This window comes from Phaeoacremonium minimum (genome assembly GCF_000392275.1).
Source record: "Phaeoacremonium minimum UCRPA7 unplaced genomic scaffold PA7_03_scaffold_147, whole genome shotgun sequence".
Lineage (NCBI taxonomy): Eukaryota > Fungi > Ascomycota > Sordariomycetes > Togniniales > Togniniaceae > Phaeoacremonium > Phaeoacremonium minimum.
The window spans coordinates 33,323-52,072 of record NW_006921054.1 but is presented as its reverse complement, the minus strand read 5'-3'; the positions used below and the strand labels follow the sequence as shown (position 1 = coordinate 52,072).

At 50.0% G+C, this 18,750-nt stretch overlaps 7 protein-coding genes across 7 annotated transcripts; 3 read left to right on the top strand and 4 right to left on the bottom strand.

Moving 5' to 3' along the window:
• Positions 1-2,688: 2,688 nt before the first annotated feature.
• UCRPA7_2085 (putative c6 transcription protein) lies at positions 2,689-4,325 on the bottom strand (the record flags this gene model as incomplete). Its single annotated transcript, XM_007914662.1, has 2 exons — positions 2,689-2,705; positions 2,759-4,325. The coding sequence occupies 2 exons, from the start codon at positions 4,323-4,325 to the stop codon at positions 2,689-2,691; spliced, it is 1,584 nt and encodes a 527-aa protein (XP_007912853.1).
• Positions 4,326-5,249: 924 nt separating this feature from the next.
• UCRPA7_2084 (putative endoribonuclease l-psp protein) lies at positions 5,250-5,735 on the bottom strand (the record flags this gene model as incomplete). Its single annotated transcript, XM_007914653.1, has 1 exon — positions 5,250-5,735. The coding sequence occupies one exon, from the start codon at positions 5,733-5,735 to the stop codon at positions 5,250-5,252; it is 486 nt and encodes a 161-aa protein (XP_007912844.1).
• Positions 5,736-6,335: 600 nt separating this feature from the next.
• Positions 6,336-7,889, top strand: UCRPA7_2083 (putative hexose transporter protein; the record flags this gene model as incomplete). Its single annotated transcript, XM_007914652.1, has 3 exons — positions 6,336-6,583; positions 6,656-7,117; positions 7,241-7,889. 3 exons carry the CDS (start codon positions 6,336-6,338, stop codon positions 7,887-7,889), a joined length of 1,359 nt encoding a protein of 452 aa, XP_007912843.1.
• Positions 7,890-8,794: 905 nt separating this feature from the next.
• Positions 8,795-10,536, bottom strand: UCRPA7_2082 (putative cytochrome p450 protein; the record flags this gene model as incomplete). Its single annotated transcript, XM_007914654.1, has 3 exons — positions 8,795-9,588; positions 9,657-10,218; positions 10,384-10,536. 3 exons carry the CDS (start codon positions 10,534-10,536, stop codon positions 8,795-8,797), a joined length of 1,509 nt encoding a protein of 502 aa, XP_007912845.1.
• A 739-nt stretch (positions 10,537-11,275) lies between these two features.
• Positions 11,276-13,264, top strand: UCRPA7_2081 (putative gamma-glutamyltranspeptidase protein; the record flags this gene model as incomplete). The annotated part of the gene is made up of 4 exons (XM_007914663.1): positions 11,276-11,416; positions 11,477-11,495; positions 11,555-11,904; positions 11,966-13,264. 4 exons carry the CDS (start codon positions 11,276-11,278, stop codon positions 13,262-13,264), a joined length of 1,809 nt encoding a protein of 602 aa, XP_007912854.1.
• Positions 13,265-13,615: 351 nt separating this feature from the next.
• Positions 13,616-14,741, bottom strand: UCRPA7_2080 (putative gentisate -dioxygenase protein; the record flags this gene model as incomplete). The annotated part of the gene is made up of 3 exons (XM_007914661.1): positions 13,616-14,024; positions 14,086-14,356; positions 14,495-14,741. The coding sequence occupies 3 exons, from the start codon at positions 14,739-14,741 to the stop codon at positions 13,616-13,618; spliced, it is 927 nt and encodes a 308-aa protein (XP_007912852.1).
• Positions 14,742-15,310: 569 nt separating this feature from the next.
• UCRPA7_2079 (putative fad binding domain-containing protein) lies at positions 15,311-16,506 on the top strand (the record flags this gene model as incomplete). The annotated part of the gene is made up of 5 exons (XM_007914656.1): positions 15,311-15,347; positions 15,404-15,441; positions 15,500-15,790; positions 15,852-16,146; positions 16,199-16,506. 5 exons carry the CDS (start codon positions 15,311-15,313, stop codon positions 16,504-16,506), a joined length of 969 nt encoding a protein of 322 aa, XP_007912847.1.
• Between the last annotated feature and the right edge of the window lie 2,244 nt (positions 16,507-18,750).

Below are 18,750 nucleotides of genomic sequence, written 5' to 3'. Positions count from 1 at the left end.
ACTTTGGGCGTTTGGCTAATTGATCCTAGATATGGTCATATTCGATGAAACCTACCTTTAAGGTGAAGAAATTGCCTATATCGTCAATTGTGATATACGATTAGGACTTGACCTTATCTTGGTGCTAGAAATAAGTATAACGATTCAGTGGATAAAGTAGCTGTTTTAGCTCTTTGGTCCTTAAGTATGAGAGTGAGGAGGAAAGATCATATATGTAAACCGGTCAAAGCCTTTAAGCGGTTGCCGTAATTCGATCGACTATTGGATATAGTAGGATGTTGATGAGTAGGTAAGAGACATTAAGAGAAGGCCGAGGAGTGGGTTTAAGACTGGGCCGTACTCACAGGGAGCCTCGGAGGCATCGTGTTGCTTTGCAAAAAGCCCGCACACTTCCTGGGTCAGGGGATACCAGACTTCGTCATGACCCTCTTGGCTCGAGGGGCAACCCCATTCCTTTGGACTTAACAATATACCCATACCAGCCCATTAGTTTCCGTGCTCATTGTCTTTAGTCGCATACGTATATGGATGTCACACCTCAGTCTCGAGATAGTTAAGATCGAATTGAGCGTACGAACCCGTGGGCTTATTTGGCCACGCTTTGAAATGCACGAGCCACAAGCTGAGTAGCCCTCGCCGATAGCCCTTGCGCTCAGGTCAGCTTGAGACAGAACGAGTCTAAGTCGACAGGAACGTCTGTAGTAGGGCGTTTAGCCATGGATCGGTTGCGTTGCTCGTATTCAGAAGTCGAGGGATGATGCTATACAGCTTTAGTGAGAGGTAAGTGACATAGATCGAGAAATGAAACCTGCCGGTTCAGCGAAGGCGACAACATGGTTGTAAATAGTCTTTCAGTACTGTACCACAACTAACGTCACAGCTAACGCCCGAAGGCACCAGACGCTTTGGCCAGATTCACATTCACATACATTACGCTCGCAGAGGAGACAAGCTCGCGTGTTCTCGATACTGCTCTCGATCAGCTGAAACCTGCATTTGTCTTTCACTGTCCTCTTGTGGACATTGTGTACATATCAACCCATCTCCAGGTCACGAAACACTGGATAGCAAAATCAAACATGCAATTCTGCGCCAAAGCCTGGAAACGACTGGCCTTTAATCGACTCCTGTCCATCCGTGCTAGAAATCCTGCATCTTCGTGAGGGCTGAATTTCAATTACATAGTTCAGCGCCAATGAAAGGCTTCCTTTCTATTTAATTTTTTTGTGCACCTGGAACTTGATTGACTCTGTGCCCCTGAGATCTTTTTCTTTATAAATAAAAAAAACCAGAAAAAAACCATACAAAATGAGCACTTCACAACATATGCAGCACTTAGAAATACATAGTAAGAGTTTTGAGAGTAGGGGTCCTAGCAGATGCCTAAATACGACGAAAACTCTAGTACAGTATGTGACGTTCTCAGCATACGGCTGAGGCTCCTTCGTCGCCGGCCTACATCCACCTCATCTCAAAAAGCGGCCACAAGCGCGAGATCGTTGTCAATAGGGTAGGAAGTCGGATCAAGACAGTAACGGCCTCGCGCCCTGATCGGCAGACTCCACCTGTGGCTCACCAGTCTGGTGGCTAGGCCTCGCCAGGTAGCCGCTACAGACCAGCCCCCTTGCCCATGCATTAGAGCCTGAGCTGAAACCAGGGTAGTCACCGTGGGAAGCTCCTTTCAGCCTTAACGGAAGCGCCGCGTTTGGGGACCGTTGCGATATTTGGGTTAAAAGACTCATACAATATCCCGCTGTATACGCTGAAATGGGATAGAGTAGACTGACCGTATTGACGAGTCGAGCGGAATATCGATCGTATAAATGATCCATCCGAACTAATCATCTATGTTGAACGACACCAGGTGTACACATCCCGTGGGTATGGGCGGAAGAAAAGGTTGCTGGCCTCTAGCCTTTGGATCTTGCGACGCTGAATATGAGAGACCAGTATTGTTGGTGCAGGAAATTGTTATGTCTAGCTTTTCATCAACTCAAAGGGTTCACGGTAGCTTGAATTGCCAGGTCCAAGTGGCTATATACAGGATGCTATATACAGGCCTAAGGTCTTCCTGATTCGGAAAGATATCCTGAGCCGCCTGATATACTCTTGAGGGTGACTTGATCATAGGATCTAGAGCAACAGCTTCACAAAGAAACAAATATCAAAGGGTATATTCTACTGAATTATATTCACGCCAGATTGTATCCATCCCAAGCTCACTATGAGCCCCAGGGGAACAATCCTTCGTCCATAGAAGCCCATGAATCGACAAAACTGTTTATGTCAAACGATGGGTATGCTGGCGGCAGTGATGGATGCTCAAGCATTCCCAGCCCAGGGTTTGCCATCCACTCCATGTTGTTCCCTCTTCGCCCCTCAGCCGTTGGTCTTCTTTGCTGCTGTTGTGGAATAGACGGCGTGTGCATCATCTGTGTGAAGGTCTCAGCCGCTAACGGCATCGACAAGTCCAGGGATCTGCTCCTCTGCTGTGCTTCGCGCCTTCGCAGAGCCTCTTCAATCAATCCACTCAGCACTAATGCCCGCGGTGAGCTGCGTGTCCCTTCGGGCCAGTCGTCCCATATACCATCAATAGCATGCCAAGCGCGACGTGTTGCCTGGCTCAACGGGCGGGACATCAACTCTCGGACTACGTATGTCGCAACCGACCACTGGAAGTAGGTGGTACTAAGCCAACGCCAGCGCTTGACGGTCTCGTTAGTCTGTAACCGCCTCGATAGCTCGAGCACATGAATACCGAGTAGGAATAGATGGTCTCTGGTTCTGGGCGGCAGACTACCGCCACCATTTTCCTCGTCCAGTGAGATGTACATCAGGATACGACGCTTGGCCAGGATCATGGCGACTACGTCGGCGGCAAACCTTCTAATGGGGAGATCTGTTGTCTCGTCCCGAAAATATTTCAACTCGAGAATCTCACGAACCGAATGTAGACGCTTTTCAGCGCCACAAGCATTCGCATCCCGGTGGGCACTACTCTCTGATTTAATTTGGTTGAATGCGCGGGTGATTTCGTATTGCATCAGGCAGAAGCTGAAGTCTGTAAAACCACCATGCTTTTCGCCCAAAGGCGCATCCTGGCGCTCGAGCTCGAAATCGTTAATGTTTGATGGCAGCTCGGTGTCGGCAGCGATACCGCTTAGCGGCGAGCATCCAAGCGTGGAGTTGTCAGGATGGTCGACGAGGTTGACCAACTGCCACCACAGACGCCTACGTAACTCGACCTCGAGGCGCGAGAGTCCTAACGCGGTACCGTCGCGATTGAGCTTCATCTGGCTGGCCAGGCTGATGGTCGCGCCAGATAGGGCGTTGAGCCTCGGATCTCCTTTATATCTCAGATAGTACAGGAAGAGCAGGAGGGCTTGCAACGTGCGCAAGTCGTCCGCGACGAGGAAGTTCGCCTCCACGAGCGCCTGCTCCGTCGAAGCCGCGCATTTCTCTAGCATCCACTGCTTGTCGTTTTCGAAGTTGACCAAGACCTCCTCTTCCGACATCGAAGTAATGGACAATAAGCAGACTGCCTGGATTAACACCCTTGCGGAGGCACATAACATTGGAGTGTTCCTGTCACTCATTGACATCAGATTCTCCAAGGCCGGCTTATGGAGGATCTTGAGGATGGGATCAACGTTCTCGAGGTATCTATGCAAGCAGACCCGCCGCTGTGTAACGCTCAGCAGCGGAGCACGCAAAGTCGTGGGCGAGAGATTGAGTGGAAAGCCGTTTGGGCTACTCTCTGGCTTTGGCTTATCGAATGACGAGACGTGGAACGAAGAAGCCATAGTCCCACCGACGGAGGTCGGGGTTTTGAGGAAAACCTTGCCAGCACACTCTTCCTCGAGCTTCTTCCAATACTCGTCATCCTCATCCTGGTCTTCGTCCGTATCTTCCTGATGTGATGCAGACGCATTAGTAGAAGAAGGTGATGGATGAGGCTGGCCGCTGGCACTTGTTGGCGTCATGCCGTGAGTTCCGCCAGCCTGATCTTGTAGCTGTTCGTAGGGGAACTTCTGTGGGTCGAAAACACCGTCCCCAACCCCGTCCATCTGCGGAAACTGGGGGCGGTCGTTCAGGAGCGCCTCGAGACGACCAACCCGGTCAAATATGTCGGCACCACTCTTGTCATTGCTGACAGAACGGGACGTTGCCTTCTTAGGCCTCCGGACTGTCCGGACCTGGGGAGGATAGGAGCAGGCAATGCCTGCGATGGTACAGTTGCGGCAGGGCTGGATCTTGGCACACTTGATCTTGCGTTTCCGGCAAGTCCAGCATGCGGTCTTGAATTTTGCGACGGGAGTGAGCATAGCTACCTCGGCTACTTGGAACGGCCTCGAGATGATGTCGTCTTACACCAACTTCACAAGTGTGTTGATACAGATTTGAGGATTCTATTAGGGACGCTGCACCGTATAAAGGTCGCGATATCAAATATCAGCCACTACGCTCCACAAGCCGCCCAGCCGAGAATTACCCCTCCACTCACCCAAGATAAGAAAAGCCAACGAGTCATAAGAGAACTAACTAGCTTTAGCGATCGCTTGTCCCACTCCCCCAGTCGACTGTCAATACTGTGGCGAAATAGGATTTGGGGCTTTTGAATCTTTCCGTATTGGGTGTTGGGACCGACCTACAAGATTTGGAGGACCAATCGCATGGAATGCAATCATCAGGCTCTCGCCATCAAAAGCAGCACGCTCTTGCTAACATTTAGCTTCAGAATGCCCTCGGAGGGGTTTGGTGTTGCCTCCAACGATAGGTTCCATGCGTGCTTCACGTACGTGTACATGCACACACACACACACACACACACACACACACACAATGGCTTTCGGCTAGTTTCATGAGAATGGTATTCATAGCTACGCTTATGCTCTGCCTTTGGGCTCGACCATCTGCTGCAATCTTTGGCCTGCTGGTGATCAACTCGCTGCTGAGACAAGCGACATTCCATAGCACACCCGAGCTACGCAAGCTACGCTACGCTGATAGAAGCTACCCGGGCCAGCTCGCCAGGGACGAAGACTGAACTATCTATCTTATCTCATTCGAACCCCCCCAGAGAGGGAAGGGGGGGGATCCCAAGCCTCGTGTTAGCGCTCATGGCCCCTGCCAAATCGACGGCCTTGTCGGTGTTCTCGGCATTGTCGGTGTTCTCGCTCCCAATATTCCCCAGCTGCACCACCCACTAGCACAGGAGTATTCCTAATCATAGCTAGCTGGCACTGGCTCTAGGCCTCTGGCTCCACCGCGACCGCCGCCTCGGCCTCGACCTCGATAAGAAACTCGCTGGATGCAAGCGCAGCAACGCCAATGAGCGAGCTGGGCGGAGCATGGGCGCCGGCCCCCTCCTCGCCCTCACCTTCGCCCGGACTGAAAAAAGCTGTGATGACCTCGACCAAGTCTCCGCGCAGCGAGGGCACCAGCCCGACCACGAAAATAGTGATCTTGGTTATGTCGCGTGGCGTCGCCCCGCCGGCCTTGAGGCATGCGGCCAGGTTGGAGAAGGCGTTCTCCGCCTGCTCCCGGAATGATGCCGGGACAGGTCCCGGGGGCGAGCATGACGGTGACGGTGGCGTGCCGACCTGCCCGGCGGTGCGGAGGAGGTGCAGCACCGGTTTGTGCGGCGGGAAGGGCACAATTGAGAGGTCCGAGTAGGTGGTCGCGAGGCGCACAATGTCGCTACGGTTGATGGTGCTCACGATCGGCGGTGCCATGGTAAGTGGTTAGTCGGGTGGCCAGAGAGGACCGCAGTACTATGGCAGTACAGTAGTCTAGTGACAGTAATAGTAATAGGAACAGCAGTAGTGACCCATTGGCTTCTTCTTATCAAACAAGCCCTCCATATGTTTCATGCTCTAGGGCCGAGATCAAACAGGAGCATGCCTTGTCCCGTAACAGATAAGCAAGCCCTGGACATTGGCGCCACGGCTGGCCTTTTGCCCCGAGAGCGCCTATCTGTCGGCGGAGCTTGCTAACGGGGAAGCTCTGGGCAAAGCATGACGCGCTAGCGCTATCCTCGGTATTGCGCTCGGTGACACAGGTCTTCGACATCGTTCAGCATCCGGAACCCTGAGAATTATCCATGCTGGGCGTTATCTACACTCGACGGAGTCAAGTGCTGGGGTTTGATTATCGCTGAGGATGGCGTTCCTAGGCCATTATGTATAAGAAAGCACCACAACAATATAGGTGGCTCTTTTTCAGATTCGACTCTCTCCAGAGACAGCACCATACCAAGGCTGTTAGGACTGGCCATCTTGTCTCTCCTTCTATCTTGCCTTATATACGTGTATCATATTCTCTGAAAACCCATAATGGCAGCCGACAAGAAAGCTGTCGAGGAAATTGGCCATGATCCAGCAAGAGACAACCAGTCGCTTGGAGCCGGCGCCTCGGAGAAGTATGAGGACGCCATCAACCGCGAGTTTTATGGCAGCTCTATCTCGGACTCCTACCGCCTGAAGTCTGAGTTGATCGGCCAGTGCATGGAGGAAATTGGCATGGGCTCTTTCCAATGGGTTCTCTTTGTGGTTACTGGCTTCGGTGGCATGATCGACAATTTGTAAGTCTTGCTTCCCCTCTCTACTGAGCTGCAAACCACAGACCACAGACCTAACCATTGAGTCATGCTCAGCTGGTCTCAAGGCATCGGCACCATCCAACCCCTCGTGCGGCTGGAGTTCGCGGATGTGACACGTGTGACATTCAGCTCCATTGCCTACAATGCAGGCCTCATCTTTGGCGCATCCTTCTGGGGCATTTCAGCCGACTACATAGGCCGCAAGCCTGCGTTCAATGCCACCATTCTCATCGGTGGCATCTTCGCTTTGGCCATGGGTGGAATCAACAACTTTATTGGCTTCTGCGTCCTGTGGTCTTTCATCGGCACCGCTGCCGGCGGTAATGTGCCGGTCGATAATATGCTCTTCCTCGAGTTTGTGCCGGGTTCCAGCCAGTATCTCCTGACCGCCCTTTCCACATGGTGGATCGTTGGCCAGCTTGTTGTATCATTGATCGGATGGGTGTTTATTGCCAACTTTGGTTGTCCGTCAAATGCTACGCCGGAGACTTGCCATAAAGAGGACAATATGGGCTGGTAGGAAATCTCGCCTATCCTTGACTGCCGGCTCTGCAAACTGACCTGTTGTAGGCGATATATCATGTTTACTTTAGGGGCAATTACGCTTGCATTCTGCTTTCTCCGCATGATATTTTTCAGGATGCCCGAGTCCCCTCGCTACCTGATCTCAAGGCATCGTGACGCTGATGCAGTTCAGGCTGTTAATTATGTCGCACGTTACAACGGCAAGCCCGAGCCTCTCACTCTGGAGATGCTCCAGCAGATTGACCGTGATCTCGGCATTATAGTCAACCCCGAGGAGGCGGCCCAACATAAACCATCCTGGGTGCAAGTTGCTAGGGAGAGCTTCGCCGACTTCCAGTCCTCCAACTTCAAAACCCTCTTCGCTACACGCAAGCTTGCGCAACACACAAGCGTCCTTTGGCTGATCTGGCTGATGATTGGTATTGCATACCCTTTGTATTTCAACTTTTTGCCGACATATCTCGCGCAGAAGTTTACGGACAACTCCTATACATCTCTAAGCCTCACGTACCGTAATTATTGCATTCAGTCGGCCGTGGGCTGTGTTGGCCCGATGCTGGCAGCCCTTCTGATTCAAACTCGACTGGGTCGGCGCTACATCATGGCCATTGCCGCTGTGGCGACGGGTATCTTTTTGATGGCATATACAACCGCGCGTTCGTCAGCATCTAGCCTAGCTTTCTCATGCGTCCTCGGATTCGTGGGCAATCTTGGTAAGCAATCTTCTCTAGATATTACCATCTCTATCATCATAGGCCGCTGACAATTATCGTTGTTCCACGGTATAGAATATTCCATTCTCTTCGCCTTTACTCCGGAGTCTTTCCCCGCGGCTCACAGGGGTCTAGCTAGTGGTTTCGCCGCCGCACTGCTAAGATTCGGTGGCTTGTGTGCGAGCTTGATCGGGACTTACACAAATTGGAGTGTCGTCCCCATCTATGTAGCTGGCGCCATGTGGATGTGCGCTGGATTGCTCACGCTTGCGCTTCCGTTTGAGACACACCATCACGCTGCCATCTAGTTAGGTTGGAGAATGCGGAGCAGTCAAGGAAGTCTCGTCAAGCTGCCGGTGATGAGCAACATACTATGGGCGTGGTTAGAATAGGTTTAATATTTGAATCGATCTTCAGGACGTGTATGATCTCGCGGTCACGGTGTCTTTAGCTACAGTTTGATAGATGACGAAGAGCAATGGCCCTTTAATGTTTCAATCAAGTTCTTCTCCAACAACACAAGCTACTGTTTTAATTCCTGGAACACTGAGGATGAGAGATCTTGACCACACTCAAGTCATCTTAATGGAAATTGGCGATGTAGGAGGCATCACCATGTCACGTCTAATTAGGAATCAAATGCTGCTCTCCATCTATCATGTATGATATATTGTCATGGAGCAGCAACAGCCCGTTGCAACACGGTTTTTTGGGCTCTCCACGGAACAAGCATGCAATTGACACACATTCAAGGACGACCCAACCAAGTGTACCGCTTGCATTCGCTTTTTATTTCTATATACTTGTATAACCATGAGAAGTACGCGGTAGTAATCGGCATAGACACACTCCATATACACTTTGTCAAATTGCAAGAGGCTACTTTGTCCGCAGTGCTTCTTTACCCAATGTAATAACGATTGAGAATCGTATAAATGCTGTATCCGGACTTAATCTAAAGACTAGCAAATCTCTCCTCGATCTCCCTCTCCCTCCATGCGATGGAAGCCGTGAAGTCCGGATTGCGGAATTTCTGCGTCCATTTTCCCTGGGGCATCGGCTTGCCGTCGACAAACTTGATGTCGTAGTTGACCAGGATGTGTACGAGCAGCAGCTTCAAGAGCACCGAGGCGAAATGGCGGCCGGGACAAGCGTGACGACCAAGCCCGAATAAAAGGTTTTCGGAGCTGGCCTGGGCGAATGTGTATTGGCTCGCCATTTCCGGCTGGGCGCGCATCTTGGCGAAGCGGAAGGCATCAAACTTGGCGGCGTTGGGAAAGATGTCGTCGTCTATTTGACGACCGTGGGAAATAATGCCGATGGAGGTACCGCGGGGTATAAGTGTGCCGTCGCTTAGTCGGTAGTCCTGGATGGCTAGACGCTCCATTTTGACTGGCAAGAAGTCGATGATTAGTAGGCTCCTTATATACAGCATGTAGTGAGTATGGTAGTACTTACCAGCACTCATGGGAGTCAGACGTGCGGACTCGCGGATGAAGCTATCTAGCTTTATTAGATTTTCCACGTTTGCCTTTGTCCACACACTACCTTGGGGCTTGCTACCAAAAACCTCGGCGATCTCAGTGCGTAGTTCTTCGTGGATATCGGGGTGCCGGCATAAGTCAAAGATACACTCTGTCAGGGTGACGGCAGGCGCGTGAATGGCTGTCACGTTGATGTGAAGCATGCGCTGGAGAAGAATTTCAGGATCTCTCTTATCTGCAGGGGAGATTTCTAGAAGCCATTGCACTGATTATAGATATATCAGTCAGTTATGGAGGAAGAGAATCGTCTTTGTTAGACATAAGGTCACTCACAAGCATCATTTGGCATATCTTTCGCGTCATGCCGGTTCTCCATAATTGACAACCTCTCTTTAATGATAGGGACGAGACATTTCCGTGCAATCTGCTGCTGCTTCATGTGGTCGGTCATGAAATACATCATCAAGGGCTTGAGCAGGCTTGGCATATTGCGCAGCATGGCAGCCGAGTCGAAAGTCGCCTTTGTGAATGCACCAGAATAGAAGAGGAATTCATCGTTCCTGCAGAGGTCCGGACCGACCATCATCCTATTCGAAACGCGCGTGACCACCTTAGAAGCTAAAGAGTAGACCTGTGCCTCTGTCCATTCTGAGGGCTTGCCGAGATCAAGAGCAAATGCTCGCTTGGTCTCGTCCTCGAGGTCGGGGATAATGCGTGGCAAATTTTGTGTAAGACTCTTTCGAACGACATCGAAGTGGTACAGATCTTGCTCGAGCGCCGGATGGAAAGTATACTTTAGTTGAAAGATGATGTTCGCGGCGTCTACCTGACTGATATGTGTTTCGGGGGCTTTTCGGAGCTCCTCGAGGAACTTAGGGGCTGCGATAAAATACACCTGCTTTGGTGTTCGTAGAAGAAAATGCTTTCCCCGTTTGGAATACTGTACTCATTCGGAAGGTTAGCTACGTGAATGCACCTAAAGTAGAATGAAGTGCTGGCTATTAACCTCTCGATACCCCTTCAATATTGCATTGAGACTGTCGGCAAGAAACGCTTTCACGTCATCCGCATTGCCCGCCTTTCCAGGCTTGGCACTTATACGAAGAAACTCGACATCAGGCAAGCGTTCTTTCTTCCGAAAGATAACGGCGCTCGACACAATGATGACTAGGAGGAATACCCAATGGTACGTTCGTGGTAAGTCTAGCTCCATAGCGATAAAGAGCTTGTGGTATGGCAGAAGTATTTTTTGACTGTACTGTTTTCTGTAGAGCGAGAATCTGTTGTAATTGTATACCATAAGATGACTTGCAACGATCAACTTAAATGAGGCTTGATGAGGTGATCTATCGCCTAAGTCGAGCGATGTGGTGTTGATTGAAATTTTTGGATCCGCTCAGTCTTTCAGACAACGAAGCAAATCTTATGCATACAAAGCTATCTGGACCTAGCCCTGAAAGTATTTTCTTAGAATGTACTACATGTAACTTCACGAGGCCGAGGCCGATCGACATCTTTGCTGAAACGTCCGATTTTGCAAATGCTTATCGCAGCGGTGCCCCAGTATTACGCTAAATTATTATCCGACTTTCAGGGTATGATGTGGAGCCTAGTCAGAAGCATCCGCACGCCGAGAGGTGCGAGAACGCCGGCCGCCATAGCGACGGTCGGTAACTAGACCGGCAGCCATGAACACGGTAGACTCGGCGCTCAAAACACTGTATCTACAGGCCCGGCCAGAATAGTGATCTAGGCCTCTCTTGGGTATGTTTCCGCAGAGTCGCTAATATGACGCGCTTATCTAACAATTCCTAAGTAAAATGTATGCATGCGACCTTGATGCTTCACGTGTGTCACCTTCACAGAAAAGCAGGATTGGTATGACAAGACGTAGACGTTAGTTCGTCCCAACGTAAGGAAAAATCTTGTGCATTGATTAATTCAAAATTAATATGGCGTCCTCAAACAACCCGTTCGTCAGATTCTCGGGGCGGAGAAGCGTGGTGCACAGCACCAAGGGCATCGTGGCATGCACGCAGCCCCTTGCTGCAGAGGCAGGTCAGCGCATCCTCAAGTTAGGAGGCAACGCGGCAGTAAGTACTACCACAAATAGAGATGCAAAATGTGTAGTAGCCGATAATAAATGTTTGTAGGATGCTGCAATCGCAGTCGGTAGGTTTCATAATTCACTTGGCCTTCATGGGAGATCTCAAACCAACCCGCCATTCTAGCTGCCGCCATGAATATGACGGAACCAGCGTCGACGGGCCTCGGCGGAGACATGTTTTGCCTTTACTTTGATGCCAAAACGAAGGAAATCCATGCGTTGAATGGCTCTGGGCGAAGCGCTAAGAACTCGACGTTGGAGCAAATCAAGGCGGATTTAAATCTGCCTAAATCAGCTGGGGGCAAGATCCCGATTACCAGTCCTCTATCAATCACCGTTCCAGGTGCTCCTGCCGGATGGGTTGATGCGTTTGAGAAGTTTGGCAGTGGTAGATTATCACTGGAGCAAGTTCTCATGCCTGCGATTGAGTTGGGCGAGCAGGGCTTCCCTGTTAGCGAAATATCTGCCAGGATGGTAAGTATGCTTGAGGAAAGCAGTATCGGTCAAAGCCAAGTCACTGACGAAAGTATCTTAGTGGCAAAATGGGGAAGCAGAACTCAAGCAAGCATCTCCAAATTTCCAGGAAATGTTGAAGTACGATGACAAAGCTGAAAACTCGGCCCGAGCGCCTATGGCTGGGGAGATTTTGAAAAATCCTACTCTCGCACAGAGCTTTAGAACGCTTGCCACTGAAGGAAAGAAGGGCTTCTACACTGGTCGCATAGCGCAGGCTATAGTTGATATTGTGAAGTCCAAAGGCGGCTATTTGGAACTATCCGATTTCGAGGACCATCTAACATATGGCACGCAGAAGACTCAGCCCGTATCTTTGAAGTTTCGAGGTCAAGGAGTGAGAAACCGGGCAACCAGAAACTCAGAAGATCATTTCTTCGAACTCTGGGAACATCCACCCAACGGCCAAGGTATTGTGGCCCTAATGGCCTTGGGTATCTTGGAAGAGCTCGAACGAAATGGCGAGATTCCCACCTTTACTACCGATGACCACAACACTGCCCCATATCTACATGCCTTGATAGAGTCCCTCCGCATTGCCTTTGCCGATGCGACTTGGTGGATTACAGATCCAGAACACAGCTCTGTCTCCCCCGCGCACTTGGTCTCGCGTGAATACCTCGCCAAGCGCGCCAAACTCTTTAACAAGGCTGCGGCCGGTACCCATGGGAAAGGCCAGCCGGGTCCAAGCCCGGCGCAAAACCACAGCGACACAGTGTACTTCGCTGTTACCGATGCCGAGGGCAACGGTATGAGCTTCATCAACTCCATTTTCCGTGAGTTTGGCTCTGCTATCATCCCCCAGGGCTGCGGCTTCACGTTACAAAACCGCGGTAGCAACTTTGATCTGGGGCCAGCGGATCACCCTAATATTTACGCCGGCGGCAAGCGACCCTATCATACAATCATCCCTGGCCTAATCACGACGGGTGAGGGTACAGAGCGCCAGCTCGATACCGTATACGGCGTTATGGGAGGTCTGATGCAGCCGCAGGGCCATGTGCAACTGCTGCTCAACATGGAGGTCTTCGGCATGAACCCGCAGGAGGCACTCGATGCGCCACGCGTTTGTATCGCCGGCTTCGCGGCTCCTGGAGGTGACAAGGACATGGGCACCATCTGGATTGAGGAGGGCATCAGTGAGGAGGTACTACAGCAGCTCCGAGCTATGGGCCATGACGCGCGCCTGCTTCAAGGCTGGAATCGAAACTGGTTTGGCCGTGGACAAGTTGTGCGTCGGCGGGTAGATGAGATGACAGGTCAGGCAGTATATAGCGGAGCAAGTGATTATCGTGGAGATGGGTGTGCGTTTCCCGCTTAAACGGTCTTGGAAGCTTTGTTTTGTGTCTAGAAACGTCCCGATGACGGCACATTCGAATAATACCACAGCAGTAGATTTACACCTTGAACTGGATAGCCATGTCTATTCCCGAGCAGTTGGATACTCACGTGAGCTACAAACTGAGTCAGAACAAACAGTTCAGTATTGGCGGGCGATGAATCACGCGTTGCTAATGTACAATTGGCAGAACCACCCGATATATGGTGTATCAACTCATGGGACATGGGAAATATGATCTGGCGTGTCATTCTTTCAGGATAAAGATTTCTATTATAAATGTGATTTGAACCGCGATTTTATTCTCTAAGGTTCTCAGAAAGGACTACGTCTCTAAGTCTCGGCGTAGCTCGTTCTCAACAAGCCCAAATTTTCATGGAGAGCCCTGTCGGTCAGAGCAGTCAAGTAAGCATCATCGTCGTCTCCGGCATGATGTTCCACCCATGACCAAGCAGGCACAATGAACACGTCTTTGGGCTCCCAGCTGATTGTCTTCTCCCCAGTGGGTGCCCTGATTTTGGTAGATCCCCGACCGGACTGTACAATATAGATGAATGACACGGTCTCCCGTGGCAGGGAGATGACGTGACCCTTCTTGATGCGTTCTGCCTGGGCAGCAATGGTCTTCGAGAAGTGGTTGCCATTGGTGAGGTAGTGGTAGACGGCGTGGGCTGTGTCCTGCGAGTTAAGTGCCTTCTGTGCTTCTGTCCATGGAAAGTGAAATGGACTGCCAGTGACGGGACTATTAAGATGAATTTAGGAGTTAGCTGTTAGTTAAGTCCGGATTCTGAAGCTCTGCTTACAGATCAGGCACCTTAGGTGTTGGGTAAAGCTCAAGGAAGTTGACACGAGCGTATAAGTGTAGGGGAATGTCAAGGCAGTCAACCCAAAATGTCGGGATGTCGCCGTCATTACCATGATAATGCCATTGCCAGGATGGTGTAAGTACTAGGTCACCAGGATTCAGATAAATCCTGTGCCCGGCCACCGAGGTGAAGCCTTTGTTGCTCTCGAGGATCAGTCGCACTGCGTATGCCATGTGTCTGTGCGCGGGAGCCGTCTCGTGCGGCAGGACTGTCTGGAAACCAGCATATAGCGAGTCTGTTGTATAAGGCGATGGACCACTCCCAGAAGCTGCTATCAATTAGAACGCTAGTCTTCTTTTCTAGCCAGAGCACAAAGATGCCTGAATATTGACAAAGGAGCGCTTACGAAAGCCAGGGTTTACCATCATGAGAGCCCTCCGCTCTGCCATCTCCTCAGGGACCATGCCGGCGGAATCCATCATGATCTTGCGCATTTCCTTCCAGCGCCAGATGGTGGGTACAGCACGGGGATTGGGGACCAGCTTGGAGACCTTGTCCGTGACTGTCCACATAGGGTATGAGTTGTGACTTTTGCAGACGTCCATTATCATGTCCGTGGCCTCTTGGTCCACCATCTCTGCCTGGGAAGTCATCGTGCTCACGGTGCTGGTAGCCCGAGAAAGTGTAGTTTAGAAGATTCGACGAGTGTATAGAGACGAATTCTTCGAGAGTCCACTCTCCGACGCGTAGTCAATAGGCTTTGAGGTATATGGTTACTATGCTACGGTGCTCTCCTGTTGTTACAGAGCTATTGCCTAGCTTTTGCTACCAGAGATCAGCAGAAAGTCTTGATTGTTCTAGGCTAGACATCATGTTATCGAAGGCCCGATTTCGATTCAGTGCTGGGGCCAGAGCCAGTTCGGCATGGGGCTGTAGTCGGTGTTGTCGGCGTTTTCGGCGTCCGCGCATTGGCCAATCTTACGCTATCATCCCGCAAGCCGGTTACCGCGTGGGTGATGACACAACACAATACCACATATCGCAAGTTTCAATATAGCGCATGCGTCGATTGTTGTTTCCATTAGACGAACAGTGGGGTTTATGTCACAGGTATCTTCTGGTCGTTTATAGTTTCCAGTCATCCCCCATAGAGGCTATTCTATGTCCATGTCTACGAATTATCGAACCCCCGGTTCACTTATCAACAAATACTTGAATGAATATGGCAAACGAATTGAAGGTCATCATCATTGGTGCAGGTACTGGAACAGGAGAGCGAAATGGTTTGAGGCCAATAGACTGACTATCTGGACAGGTGTCACTGGTTTATCTCTTGCCCATGGCCTAGACAAGGTAGGTTCAAGACTTTAGTGATGTAGTAGCAATTACTAATCCGTCTATTTCCCAACAGCAAGGAATACCATATGAGATCTTCGAGAAGCGATCCTCCGATGCGCCCCAGCGCGACTGGGGAATCACGGTCCACTGGGCAGTCGAGTTTCTGGAGTTATATCCAGAAAATATGGGGGCACGCCTGAAGACAGCGCAGGTGGTCCAGAGTAGGGCAGTGAAACCAGAGGAATTTGTTCAGTTTCACAACGGCCAGACTGGTGAAATCATCAAAGAGATTCCCCTAGGACCAGCTAGGCGCTTCAGCCATAGAAAGATCAGAGCTTTGCTCACCGAAGGCATCGATATTAAGGTCAGCGATGATCTTCAGTCGAGACTTCGATATTGAAGCTGATGTGAAAATCTTTTATTAGCACGAGAAGGTCATGGAAACCATTGTCCCATCGGATGACGGCGTGGAGGTTGTCTTCAAGGACGGCACCCGCGTGAAAGGCTCGGTCGTCATTGGTTGCGATGGCAGCAACTCTTCAACGAGGCAATGGCTCTTCGATTACAGTGACGAGGGCAAATGGAACCCGTTACCCGGGCTCATCCTCAACAACTTCTGGATGAAGTTCACCAGAGAGCAGGCTATCAAATGCAAGGCCTCACTTGGGGCTTTTCTTGACATTGCAATCCATCCTAACGGGTCATACTATGGCCTGATACGTAAGACACTTGTTACTCGCATCGATATTACAAACTAACGATTATATTGTAGCGCTTGACATCGAAGAGACGGCGGACCCTGCCGACTGGAAGTTCCAGGTCTTCATGGGGTTACCGTCCGACATCAAGCCGGAGGATGATTCACCCCAGAAGCGGTGGGAACTGGTTAAAGAAGCTGGGAAGCCATTCGTTGAACCTTTCCGATCAGCTATCGAGTGGATGCCGGAGGGTACATATATAAGTCCTGACCGCTATGGGACCTGGGAGACACGGAAATGGAACCACCGTAATGGCCAGGTGCTCCTCGCTGGAGATTCGGCTCACTCTATGACTGCTCGTACGTCACCGAAAATGATTTGATTATCTCTAGATTGTTCTAATGAAAGGCATAAAGATCGCGCGCAGGGCGTGAATCACTCACTGCAAGACGTGTTAAACATCATCAAGGGTTTGAAGGATATTTCAGTAGGTAAGACGACTTTGAAGGATTTTGCTGACAACTACGTGGATGAGGTGGCCGAGCGAGGTTCTCAGGAAGTCCGAATGTCGTTGGAGCAGGGTCGTGCTGTTCACAATTGGGAGTTGTCAAAGACGATGCCGATTTTGAGGGTTGGCACTACACCTTTACACATGGAGCAGTCCATTGTACCTCTGCCTACTTGAGATATCTACATTCATCATAAAGATTCTGTAAATCTTCAAAGAGCCTCTTGATTGTTGTATTCGTATCGTCTCATAAAGCTTGATTTACTTATAGGAAGACTTTGGACTGACCAACTACTATATTTTGGAAGCATGGAGACAATTTATAAGCTTTATATTCTTGATAATGCAAAGGCTTTTCCAGAACTCTGTCTCTGGTTAGTTTATGGCACCAACATTTCTTGTTCCAGCAGTTTCCACATGCATCAAACGCCCCAGTGTTATATGTAGCCAGGAATTACATCAATACTAAGAATTTAGAGATCTACAATACTGCCATTTTCCTCTAGAGCTCCATGAGTGTTCGCAAAGACAGGGTCGAAGCACACCGCTTCGAGTTATTTGCCTAACACTTAATCCGTACTACAGCGTGTGCGAGACCCTTTCATCATTTCCTCGTCGAAACCGTATACAATCGCGAAGGCGACGTTGGAGGGTACATGTAACACTACATGTGCTTCAGCAGATGCACCTCTATAATATGGCTGCTGAGTTAGGCACATACCCTTGGGAACCGATGCTGCGGATCTGGTCTGTCTAGTCTTGCAAATCTGGCAGTCGTTTTTTCTTTACATTAGCACCACAGGGCGATGAGGCTCCCAGTCACATGATTCTAAATATATCGATCTCCATTTCAACCGCCTTTTGGGAGCCAGAAGAAGTTATGGCCCTAAGGAAAAAACGGGAACGAGTACATTTATGGTTATTAAGGCGCTTCTCGGCGAGAAACATTCTTTCATATACGACCCTAAAACCTCTTCGGGGGTGCTATTCTAGAAATGCGTCTACTACGAGGGGCTAGGCTAAGGAAGAGTGTTCCCGATATTCGATAAATGGACTACCTCGTCTAGGCTGAGGAACATCGTATCGCAGGGCCGCCGGCCTAGATCGCCCGGGGGGATATATCAGCTTCTGTCATACTGTCCACACAGCTGAATAAATATGTAATCCGAGATAAGATAGCCTTTTAAGGTAAATTTAGGATCGTCAAGTCTACCGTATATACTATCCCATGATTCGATTTCAGACTGCTTCCGGGCTCGAAATCAGCCATGCCCAGTGATAAACTAGCTGAGTAGTCATCATCTCGCATAGTCGCATGGCCAAGATCGAGGACGTGAGGCCGGGGCAGATCGTATTTGCTATTACCTCTCATATGGTTCTCTGGGGCACCTTTGATCTTTCCTGAAGCTTGAGAGTGCTTAAACGCTGGTTTCCTTTCAACCAAGGCTTGGAGTGTCTCATAGCGATTGGCATGAGTTATGAAATGTTAGAAGCGTTGGGTTAGCGGGTGCATATGACCCTGGAACGCCAGGCGCGGAGTATAATAGGGTTTCGAGGTTCGAGTATGATAGCAGACAATCAACTGGGAGGCCTGAGAATATGTTCCCGGTACCACGGCCAGTATATCGACTTTACGAATGTAGCGAGCCTCTAAATGCCGCAAATTATCTTATAGACGCTGATCAGGTTATAAGTCGATTTAAACGGATACTTGTTTCTAAGGATTATCTTCTTTACTTCTCTCGTCGTCGTCACAAAGGCCTAGTTATATCTTTATATTGTAACGGGTTAAATCCACATGGTGAAAATATGCATGTCTGGTTGCACTAACCCCGGCGGCAAAGACGCAAAAGGTAACAAATTGACTGAGCGACAGTCTCAGTCAAATCCAGCCACCATAAGCACACTACAGGCTGCTATCTATAACGTCAAAGAGTCAAAGGCAGTGCCTTGACCGACTAGGTTAGGTAGTACCTCAAGCTATCGCAACGTTAGGACCTTCTTCTATAGTCTGAGGCATATGGCTCTATCGAGTCGAAATTGGTAGAGACGGAGAGATAGGCTTTGACAAGACCAATGGGCCTACGACTAGCCTTAGACGTTCTTAGATTCGTGATT